We start from the raw sequence: 12,783 nt of genomic DNA on the forward strand, positions 1-12,783 counted from the left end.
ACACAGACTGACAAGATGCCTGTTGATGATGATGACGATGACTTTGGAGTGCAGAATAGGGCTTGCAAGAACAGGCAAGATACTGATGTGAGTCCAGGATGTATTCGGGGCCAGGTTCCAGTGACTACTGGGCCTGAGATTAACATCCAGGCACAAACTGGTGAGACCAAACGGGAGTCTACACGGTACCCTTCTAGAGTGAGGAAGAGACCAGACCATTTAAGAGACTATGTATGTGATGTGGATAGTGATGATCAGGCACTGACTTACATAGACTATTGTTACAGATTGATGTGTAATGTACTTCTAACTTTCAGAGAAGCTGGAACCTCAACTAACTCATAGGAATGGGTCAGTGCGATGGATGAGGAAATGCAATCACTGAGAGAAAATGACACATTAACTCTGACCAGCTTACCTGAGGGGAAGTGTGCAGTGGGGGTACATGGGTATATGCGATTAAAAGCAATGTTGATGGATCTGACAAGTATACGGCACGGTATGTAGCGAAATGATACAGTCAAAAGATGGGTGTAGACTCTGAGGAGACATTTTCTCCGACTGCTAACTTGACTAGTGTTAGTGTTGATTCAAAAAGCAGCACAGGAGAACCTGATTTTACATCAGATGGATGTCAAAACTGCCTTCCTACATACACCAATAGATTGTGAGATTTTCATGGAACAACCAAAGGGTCATGAGGTGAAATCGAGTACAAATGAAAAGTTGGTGTATAACTTAGAAAAGTCACTAAATGGATTAAAAGAGTCGGGCAGAAACTGGCACAAAATATTGCATGAGTGAAAATGAGTTTGTGCAAAACCCAGCTGATCGTTGTGTTTACACAAGGATAACAGAGAATGAGAAAGTGATTGTCATCATTCGGGTTGATGACTTGAGTTGAAGGAGATAATAATGTGAGAGCAAGTTGGGGTGTTGACATGTACGATATGTGTGTGCTCTCAATAATTCATGAAACCAGCCAATATGAAGCGCTGTGATTGTCATGTGACCAGTATACCTGTGTATACCTGTGTATGCTATACCTGTGTATATATATATATATATACATACGACTGTGCATGTGCAATAAAACTTCTTCTCCCTCTTCTTTTTCCTACGGTGAAACCTGCATGACTGCATGTGTTTGTTCCTCCGCAAGGCAATGTCTTGGTTTTAAGGCTAGCACTGGGTACGACACCAGAATCGCTGTACAATGTAGCTCTATCAACAAAATTATCAAAATATATCTAGCTTTCACTTCATTATTGAGAAACACACACTCTTTCCTCCTACATGTGTTTAAGCAAGTTATGTCACGAGATCATGTTATAGTTGCCGAATGTGCTTTTACAATATGTAGCGGGAAGAAATGCGACCCTCATAGCGAGAATGACCCTCAAAATCAATTGGACCAGGTGAGGTCCATTCTACACGATGTCATAAAACACAGCGGGACAAGACGGAAGATTCTCGCTCTTCGATGAATCTCAATCTTGTGGAGGAAAACAAAACATCTTCCATCGCCAAAGGGGGAAGTGTTCGTCTGTCACGCTTCATTCTATAGGGTTACTGCTGTCGTAGAATATAATAGAAATGGCATCAATTGAAAGCTTCTTCTTCTTCTTTTGTATGCAGCACATGGCTTCTGGGGAGCATCATTGGCTGGGGGTGTGGCTGCACCACTGATGCAGTGCCCCCTGGTTCAGGCAGGAATTTGTCATTTGTTCAAGGTGCCGGGGATAGCTCACCTAATGTTTGTGAAGGAACACCGTGGAGTCATTAACGTCCACCAACAAATGCTGGCAGATGGGATATCCAGTTTAACGTCCATCCGAGGGAAGGCACACACAATGATGCATCACCCAACTCTCAGGGAAGGCTCCAATCGGTTCTTCTGACCACATCCTTGTCAAAGAGGACATCTCTCTGGCTATTATCAGAGAACCACCTCACCGTCATCAAGTCTGGCATTTCACTCCAGCCGACTGGCGGGGTCTCCAAGCAGGTCAGGACAGGTATGGGAGCATGTGCCAGAGCAGCGCATCGCTGCATCCACTTTCCGCCGGTACTCCAGGGGCCTCCGTCTGGCCTTCCCCCAGGCAGATGCCTGGCCCATCCCCATCTCCTTGAGATGCCGATCAACCTGCTGCAACCACGAGGCACGTGGTCGGCCCATTGGCCTCCTCCACTCAGGAAACTCCCTCGCTGAGAGAATCTGGTGAGCAGGATCAGCATCAGGAAAATGAGCCACATGTCCATACAGCCGTAGCTGACGCTCACGGACTATGCAGGTGACAAATCTCATTTGAGTCTCTCTCAGCAATCACTCGTTGGACACAAAGTCCGACCAGCAATCGCCAAGGATTATCTGAAGAAACCTGGTAACAAAGGAATTAAGCCTCCGTCTCAGATCCTTGGTCAGAGTCCAAGTCTCGCATCCATAGAGCAAGACTGGAAGCACCAGGGACCTGAAGACTCGGACTTTCGTCCTCCCGCGCAGGTACCGGCAGCGCCACACCCCATTATCCAGTGAATCCATGACACCCCAAGCCTGACCCAGACGTCTGTTGACCTCTGACTCACAGCCAGCAGAGACATGAATATCACTGCCAAGGAAAGTGAATCTCTCCACGACCTCAACATGCTCACCACAAACAGGCACAGACAGGACAGCAGCATCCAAGATGTCATTGAAAGCCGGGATCTTAATTTTGACCCAGGAAACCCGTATTCCCAGTGGCTCCGACTCCTCATTCAGCACCTCTAGGGCCCCCGAAAGGATATCTAAATTCTCCGCAAAGATGACTGCATCATCTGCAAAATCAAGGTCAGAGATCTTGACATTCCCAAACAATACACCGCAGCTTGATCTCTCCGACATCCTCCCTATAATCCAGTCTATTCAAGTGCTGAAAAGTGTGGGGGCCAGTACACACCCCTGGCGAACTCCAGTAACAACTGGAAATAAGTCAGAGATGGTACCACCACATCTCACAGCACTCTCAGTACCAGAGTAGAGTTCAGACATCAGATCGATCAGGTTTGGTGGCACCCTACGAAGACCAAGAATCCTCCAGAGGGCATCCCGATTCACTGAATCGAACGCTTTACAGAGATCAACATCGGCTGCAAGCAGCTCCTGCCGAAACTCTCGTCTGCATTCGCTGAGGATCCGAAGAGCAAGGATACGGTCAATCGTTGACCTCTTTGGTGTAAAGCCTGACTGCTCTGGACGCTGGTGCTCTCTCTCTCTCCTCCCAGCAGCCATCAAACTTACAGACTGGTCTCCCATCGCTACTTTCTCAAACATCAACTCATCCTGGAAATTCTTTCAAATAAACTTGCTCTCCCTCATGCAGAGATTTATCCCCTTTCGTCTTCAGTTGTCCTACCCTTCCCCCCACCCATGATTCACTGAAGCTTGTGCTGAGGTAGTTGTCCTGAAACAACTTGCCTTTACCTCATGGAAAGCAAACCCAACTGAGGGTAATCTCAATTCCTTCCATAAAGCTCGGAACACATGAGTATCTACCCTCAGAAGAGTCAGAAAACATCATCTTTCAAAGCTCAAGTCTGAACTTTCAAACCTCTCTCCCTCCTCAAAATCCTAGTGGCGTCTAATCAAATCTGTTTCTGGTGTATGTTCCCCCTCCATCCCCTTCCTTACCTCAAATGTCCGCACTGCTGACACTGCACGTGAAAAGGCTGAATGCCTAAATTCGGTGTTTGCATCAAAATCTTGTGTCCCAAACCCATCGCTTTCTCTACCCACCTTACCCAGTCGCACCCAACTGTCCCTGGACTCTGTCCTTTTCTCCTGACAAGGTGAAGAGCTTGCTGTCAAACCTCGACTCAGATTCTGCAACTGGTCCAGACGGCATCAGCCCACGTGTCCTAAAAACCTTCTCCTCTGCTCTTGCTCACCCTCTCTCTGTTCTATTCACCCTCTCATTTGCTCAAGGTCATCTGCAATCTGCTTGGAAATCAACAAACATCACTGCCCTTCATAAAAAGGTGCAAAAACAGATCCCTGCAACTACAGACCAATCAGTCTTCTCCCAATCATCAGAAAGGTGATGGAATCCATCATCGCTTCAGACATTAAATCCTTCCTCTTCTCCAATGGCTTGATTTCCGATCATCAATTTGGTTTCAGACCAAGTCACTCTACCTTGGATATGCTGCTTCTGCTCGCCCAAAAATGGTTGGAGATCCTCAATGCCAGACATGAAATCTTTGCCATATCCCTGGACATATCACGTGCTTTTGACACGGTCTGGCACCCTGCCCTGCTCACCAAACTCTCTTCATATGGTATCCAAGGCCATCTCCACTCATGGCTCGAAGACGCTCTCCTGTCGCAGTCAACGTGTGGCCCTAAATGGCGTTCTCTCACCCCACCTCTTCCTATCCAGGCTGGAGTTCCTCAAGGTAGCGTTCTGGGCCCTGTTCATTTTCTGGTTTTCATCAATGATCTCTCCGACTCTCTGGAAAATCCTCTTTATCTCTTCGCCGATGACTCCACCCTCTGCCGTACCATATGTCATCCCTCAGACCGGCAAGCAGCAGCTTCTTCACTCTCTGCAGATCTGGATAAAATCACAAACTGGTCCAACACGTGGAACATGTCTTTCAATCCTGACAAATCTCACACTCTCACTGTGTCTCTCCGAAAGGACCGTTTAGAACCCCCCCCCCCAAATCTACTTTCTCAACAATCCTCTGGAAGAAGTCCTTTCTTTCAAGCTTCTGGGTCTCACTATCTGCCATGACCTTTCCTGGGAAAGCCACATTTCAATCCTGGCCTCCAAAGCCAGTCACCGACTGGGAATCCTCCGTTGTGCAAAGTCCTTCCTCGGCCCACCTGAGCTCCGGACCACTTCCAAAGCTTTCGTCCGCAGCCTGATGGAGTACTGCTCTCCCCTCTGGGCTGGTGCTCCTGCCTCCCACCTTTGTCTGCTTCACGCTGTGGAAACCAAGGCATTTAGGATCATTGGCATCTCCCACGATGAGGCTGAGTCTTTGGGCCTCTCACTCTCTCACCACAGGTTGGTCGGTGGTCTTTCTGTTTTCTACCCTCACCTCTCCAGCATATCTCTATCTCTATCTCTATCTCTATCTCTATCTCTATCTCTATCTCTATCTCTATCTCTCTCTCTCATTTGTCCCCACCACAATTCCGCAGGGCGCTCAAGGTCCGCCAACAACCCCCTTCTGGTAAAACTACAAAAATCACGAATCATTGCTCACCTTCATTCTTTCATTCCTCTTTTTTCCTGCCTTTGGAATAAACTCCCTCACTCTATTCAATCCCATTCTTCCCTCCAGGCCTTCAAAACAGCTGTTCACCACCACCTCTTATCATCCCCCATCCAAATCCTCGATCTTTTCTTCCCCCGATAATCCACCCAAGCCCACCTCCTTCAATTTCCCTGCTTTCCTTCCTGAAAGTCCCTTGTAATGTCCATCTTGTATACCCCATGTTCCCCACTGTTTTCTCCTTTCCACTCCCGCCCCTCTTGTCTCATGCCCCCCTTGCTGTGCGTTGTGTGTTCGCTCTCATACGAGCCTCGACAAGGCATACAAAAATAATAATAATAAAAAATTAAAATAAAGTAAGAAAAACCTGAAGAACACCGAGATGACAGTTTACAGCTGGGCCCACATTCGAACCCAGGCTGGACAGCCAAGAGGACATCGTGTGCATACCTCCAGTCAGGCCATCCTGCCAGTCCCCTTTGGGAAACAAATTATAATCTATTTACTTGGAACAAAAATTTGTGTCCGTTTAATTATATGGTTGTCCGTTTTGAAAGCTCCCTTGATGGAGAAAAAATAAAATAAAAACAAAGAAAAAGAAGAGGAAGAAGGTAAAAAAAGAAGAGGAAGAAGAAGTATTAGTAGATATTTTTGCTCAATACAGTGAGTGGTACCAAGGGTAACATTTATGATTCTACGACAGCAGGAACTCTACAAAAGGACAGAGAAGGAGCACATAAACTACAACCACAATGGTAGCAGCAACTACATGCTGTAAAGGATCCATTTTTCGTGCGTTTCAATTCATTTTACATCCTCATCGAGATTCTCAGAGAGTGAAACGTGTTTGTGAAGGACAACATCCTGGCCTTGGAGTGAACCCGTCAACGAAGCGACAAGAGGCACGTCCAGTCCATTGCAAACGTCAGGATATATTAACATATCAAATTGAAATCTTGCCTGCAGTGGTTATGCTCTCCCATTCCCAGATCAGCTGCTCCCTCACGGAATGCATTGTACTCTTGCTTCAGGAGGGCTGGAGAATTCCAGTACAAGCAAGTGCGTCCACTTTGGGTCACACGAAGGCTCCCTCTGTATGAACTGGCAGTGTCTTCGAAACAATCACCGGGCCCTGCACGCAGGAGGGTCCTTCACTCTGCGATTATATTTATATATACACTTCAACAGATTTTACAAATACTACATCATTCACCCCCCGCCCTCCCTTCACAACACCAATCATTCACCCTCCACCCCCCCTTCACAACACCAATCATTAACCCCCGCCCCCTTCACAACACCAATCATTCACCCTCCACCCCCTTCACAACACAAATCATTCACCCCCGCCCCCTTCACAACACCAATCATTCACCCCCGCCCTCCCTTCACAACACCAATCATTCACCCTCCACCCCCTTCACAACACCAATCATTCACCCTCCACCCCCTTCACAACACAAATCATTCACCCCCCGCCCCCTTCACAACACCAATCATTCACCCCCGCCCTCCCTTCACAACACCAATCATTCACCCTCCACCCCCTTCACAACACCAATCATTCACCCTCCACCCCCCTTCACAACACCAATCATTCACCCTCCACCCCCTTCACAACACCAATCATTCACCCTCCACCCCCCTTCACAACACCAATCATTCACCCCCGCCCCCCTTCACAACACCAATCATTCACCCCCGCCCCCTTCACAACACCAATCATTCACCCCCCACCCCCCTTCACAACACCAATCATTCACCCTCCACCCCCTTCACAACACAAATCATTCACCCCCGCCCCCTTCACAACACCAATCATTCACCCTCCACCCCCTTCACAACACCAATCATTCACCCTCCACCCCCCTTAACAACACAAATCATTCACCCCCGCCCCCCTTCACAACACCAATCATTCACCCTCCACCTCCCCCTTCACAACACAAATCATTCACCCCACCCCCTTAACAACACTAATAATTCACCCCCGCCCCCCTTCACAACACAAATCATTCACCCCCGCCCCCTCCAAACACAAATCATTCACCCCTCACCCCCCCTTCACAACACTAATCATTCACTCCACCCTCCAAACACAAATCATTCACCCTCCACAACACAAATCATTCACCCCCGCCCCCCTTCACAACACCAATCATTCACCCTCCACCCCCTTCACAACACCAATCATTCACCCTCCACCCCCCACTTAACAACACAAATCATTCACCCCCGCCCCCCCTTCACAACACCAATCATTCACCCTCCACCTCCCCCCCCTTCACAACACAAATCATTAACCCCCACCCCCTTAACAACACTAATAATTCACCCCCGCCCCCCTTCACAACACAAATCATTCACCCCTCACCCCCTTCACAACACTAATCATTCACCCCTCACCCCCCTTCACAACACCAATCATTCACCCTCCACCCCCTTCACAACACCAATCATTCACCCCCGCCCCCCTTCACAACACCAATCATTCACCCCCGCCCCCCTTCACAACACCAATCATTCACCCTCCACCCCCTTCACAACACCAATCATTCACCCCCGCCCCCTTCACAACACCAATCATTCACCCCCGCCCCCTTCACAACACCAATCATTCACCCTCCACCCCCTTCACAACACAAATCATTCACCCCCGCCCCCTTCACAACACCAATCATTCACCCTCCACCCCCTTCACAACACCAATCATTCACCCTCCACCCCCCTTAACAACACAAATCATTCACCCCCGCCCCCTTCACATCAATCATTCACCCTCCACAACACAAATCATTCACCCCCACCCCCTTAACAACACTAATAATTCACCCCCGCCCCCCCTTCACAACACCAATCATTCACCCCCGCCCCCTTCACAACACCAATCATTCACCCCCGCCCCCCTTCACAACACCAATCATTCACCCTCCACCCCCTTCACAACACAAATCATTCACCCCCGCCCCCCTTCACAACACCAATCATTCACCCTCCACCCCCTTCACAACACAAATCATTCACCCCCGCCCCCTTCACAACACCAATCATTCACCCTCCACCCCCTTCACAACACCAATCATTCACCCTCCACCCCCCTTCACAACACAAATCATTCACCCCCGCCCCCTTCACAACACCAATCATTCACCCTCCACCCCCTTCACAACACCAATCATTCACCCTCCACCCCCCTTAACAACACAAATCATTCACCCCCGCCCCCTTCACAACACCAATCATTCACCCTCCACCTCCCCCCTTCACAACACAAATCATTCACCCCCACCCCCTTAACAACACTAATAATTCACCCCCGCCCCCTTCACAACACAAATCATTCACCCCCGCCCCTCCAAACACAAATCATTCACCCCTCACCCCCCCTTCACAACACTAATCATTCACTCCACCCTCCAAACACAAATCATTCACCCTCCACAACACAAATCATTCACCCCCGCCCCCTTCACAACACCAATCATTCACCCTCCACCCCCCTTCACAACACCAATCATTCACCCTCCACCCCCCACTTAACAACACAAATCATTCACCCCCGCCCCCTTCACAACACCAATCATTCACCCTCCACCTCCCCCCCCTTCACAACACAAATCATTAACCCCCACCCCCTTAACAACACTAATAATTCACCCCGCCCCCTTCACAACACAAATCATTCACCCCTCACCCCCTTCACAACACTAATCATTCACCCCTCACCCCCTTCACAACACCAATCATTCACCCTCCACCCCCCTTCACAACACCAATCATTCACCCCCGCCCCCTTCACAACACCAATCATTCACCCCCGCCCCCTTCACAACACCAATCATTCACCCTCCACCCCCCTTCACAACACCAATCATTCACCCCCGCCCCCTTCACAACACCAATCATTCACCCCCGCCCCCTTCACAACACCAATCATTCACCCTCCACCCCCTTCACAACACAAATCATTCACCCCCGCCCCCTTCACAACACCAATCATTCACCCTCCACCCCCTTCACAACACCAATCATTCACCCTCCACCCCCCTTAACAACACAAATCATTCACCCCCGCCCCCCTTCACATCAATCATTCACCCTCCACAACACAAATCATTCACCCCCACCCCCTTAACAACACTAATAATTCACCCCCGCCCCCCTTCACAACACCAATCATTCACCCCCGCCCCACTTCACAACACCAATCATTCACCCCCGCCCCCTTCACAACACCAATCATTCACCCTCCACCCCCCTTCACAACACAAATCATTCACCCCCGCCCCCTTCACAACACCAATCATTCACCCTCCACCCCCTTCACAACACCAATCATTCACCCTCCACCCCCCTTAACAACACATCATTCACCCCCGCCCCCCTTCACAACACCAATCATTCACCCTCCACCTCCCCCTTCACAACACAAATCATTCACCCCCACCCCCTTAACAACACTAATAATTCACCCCCGCCCCCCTTCACAACACAAATCATTCACCCCCGCCCCCTCCAAACACAAATCATTCACCCCTCACCCCCCCTTCACAACACTAATCATTCACTCCACCCTCCAAACACAAATCATTCACCCTCCACAACACAAATCATTCACCCCCGCCCCCTTCACAACACCAATCATTCACCCTCCACCCCCCTTCACAACACCAATCATTCACCCTCCACCCCCCTTAACAACACAAATCATTCACCCCCGCCCCCCTTCACAACACCAATCATTCACCCTCCACCTCCCCCCTTCACAACACAAATCATTCACCCCCACCCCCTTAACAACACTAATAATTCACCCCGCCCCCTTCACAACACAAATCATTCACCCCTCACCCCCCTTCACAACACTAATCATTCACCCCTCACCCCCCTTCACAACACTAATCATTCACCCCTCACCCCCCTTCACAACACTAATCATTCACCCCTCACCCCCCTTCACAACACTAATCATTCACCCCTCACCCCCTTCACAACACTAATCATTCACCCCTCACCCCCCTTCACAACACTAATCATTCACCCCTCACCCCCTTCACAACACTAATCATTCACCCCTCACCCCCCTTCACAACACTAATCATTCACCCCTCACCCCCTTCACAACACTAATCATTCACCCCTCACCCCCCCTTCACAACACTAATCATTCACTCCCCCTTCACAACACTAAATCATTCACCCCCCCCCCTTTCACAACGCAAATCATTCATTCTTGTTCACACACATTTTGTGTATGTATTATTATTTGATAAAAGTTGTGTAAACCATAAAACATCCCCACATATTGCTGTACCATTCACGTTATCATTAAAAACAGTCGTGTTTGGTTTAGAGATTGTGAAATGGATATTTTACCGAATTCGCAGAATAAACCTTTGTACGGAGGTGAACACAAACAACGTGAACGTCGCCGACCACGTTTCAAACACCTTCCACCATTTTGACATGGATTCGGGTCACATGGCCTTCGTGGTCCTGTGGAAACACAGCAGAGCCGACATGACATGACATGACAACACATGTGAAGAATAAAATGAACCAAAACGTATGGTATCATCTGACGCCAGGCTCAGAGTTTAACGTTTTTGGAGTAAGAAGTCTCAGTGAAGATCAAGCCGACAGAAGACAAGAGAACAGATGAACAAGAAACCTGTCGTGAATCATGAAGGGATTTCTGGGTCTTTGGGACTTTCGGGTCTTAGGCCTCTTTCAGGGGTCTTAATGGTCTTGGGAATCTTAAAGGGTCTTCAACTGTCAAAGGGGTCTCAGCAGTCTTAAGGGTCGAAAGATACGTTCCAATGCGACGTAATTAATAGACGTACGCGTGTGACGTCAGGGTGCAACCGACATTCAAACAGTACATAATTAATGGACATATAGTCACATGGCTTCACTGTGAAAGTACATTCCAATAGTACGTAATTTATAGACGTCGTGTATATGTTGTCGGCAACCAATGTTCAAGTTCATACAGAACATAACAAGTGAAATCCTTCAATACAGCGCGTGTGGTGAAGCAAATGAGTACACTAATGTTAAAATATGCAATTTATGCTTTTTCAGTTGAAAAACAATTAAAAAACGTACTTAGTATTTGAAATGTAAAAATCTTGTTATTATTGTGATAAGCACCTTTATATATAACAGAAGGAACGAAATCGTTCGATACAGCGTGGCAGGGGGCCACAAAAGAATGATAGCCTAAGAAGAACTTAGCTTTCAGCATTCGGCGATCGACGCGAAATGTGATGGTGGGCGGAAATGACGTCTTTCGGCGCTAAATGCGATGGTGGGCGGAAATGACGTCTTTCGGCGCGAAATGCGATGGTGGGCGGAAATGACATCTTTCGGCGCGAAATGCGATGGTGGGCGGAAATGACGTCTTTTGGCGCTAAATGTGATGGTGGGCGGAAATGACGTCTTTCGGCGCTAAATGCGATGGTGGGCGGAAATGACGTCTTTCGTTCGTTTGTACATGAGAGGGGCGTGTTTCTTGGTTTTTTTTCCTCGTCAGGCAATGAATTAAATGGTTTTCACATATACAACACATTAGTTTCACAAATTTCCATTGAAATACTTGGGTATTTCCATCAATTCTCGCTATTTCTGTATAGGTTACGCACTACCATCTACTGGACGGCCGTCATTGGCTGTCTTGAGGCACGTGGGGGGGGGGGGGGGGACAGGGTACACCGGAGACATGGTAGACACCGGGGACATTTCAAACCCGGTGCAATTGTATACAGCGCACGCGCTGTAATTAGTCGGCATCTAGTCACACGGCTTGTCAAACCGTGTTTCTCGTTTTACACACACACACACACACACACACACACACACACACACACACACACACACACACACACACACACACACACACACACACACACACACACACACACACACGTCAATGAAAATGACAAACACAAACATTTACCTTCAAACATGATGTAAAGTGGGAAATTATCGAAATTCAATTCAAAAATGTATCAAAACCACAGAACACAAAATGTCCATGTACACTCGATGCCAAAAACGATACGTACATAGCACGATATGTTAAAAAGTTGTGTATGGATTCGGATGAAACTTGATGGACAGGTTGGGTGTGTGACGAGGAAGAATTGGTTCGATTTTGGTGAAGGTCCGAATCCGGATCTGGATAAGTGATTGATAAGTGATAAGTTTAATATTAAATGTGATTCTTCACCATTGAGAGATTGGGCCAAAAACGATCTAGTGCTGGACAGCATGACATTTCAAACACGTGTGGGACCCAGTATGTTCTCATAGATCAGGTATTACGTGGCGGAGGTATGCGCTCTACCGAGTACCCTTGTAGCTTTTACCTTCGCCACCGAAGGTGAAGATGGTTATGTTTCCACCTCTCTCTGTCTGTTTCTTGCAAAATCAAACATTTTTCAAGTATATTGGTTCGTCGATTTTGTTATTCTGTCTGTCTGTCTGTCTGTCTGTGTCTATCGACTACAGGTCAATTTT

The 12,783-nt window shown here is 48.1% G+C and overlaps 1 protein-coding gene across 5 annotated transcripts in view; it reads right to left on the reverse strand.

The window, feature by feature from the left end:
* LOC147016265 (factor VII-activating protease-like) overlaps positions 1–12,783 on the reverse strand; it is a 123,110-nt gene that overhangs the window by 60,422 nt on the left and 49,905 nt on the right. For all 5 annotated transcript variants that reach the window (XM_085844839.1, XM_085844838.1, XM_085844837.1 and 2 more), the window contains exons 8-9: positions 10,639–10,758; positions 6,223–6,394 (exon numbers count right to left, since the gene is read on the reverse strand). In XM_085844839.1, coding sequence (XP_085700965.1) covers positions 6,223–6,394; positions 10,639–10,758 — 292 coding nt within the window. The remainder of the gene's footprint in view (positions 1–6,222; positions 6,395–10,638; positions 10,759–12,783) is intronic.

Source organism: Eptatretus burgeri, chromosome 11 (genome assembly GCF_056783735.1).
Source record: "Eptatretus burgeri isolate ZD-2024b chromosome 11, Ebu_testis_v1, whole genome shotgun sequence".
Classification (NCBI taxonomy): Eukaryota; Metazoa; Chordata; class Myxini; order Myxiniformes; family Myxinidae; genus Eptatretus; species Eptatretus burgeri.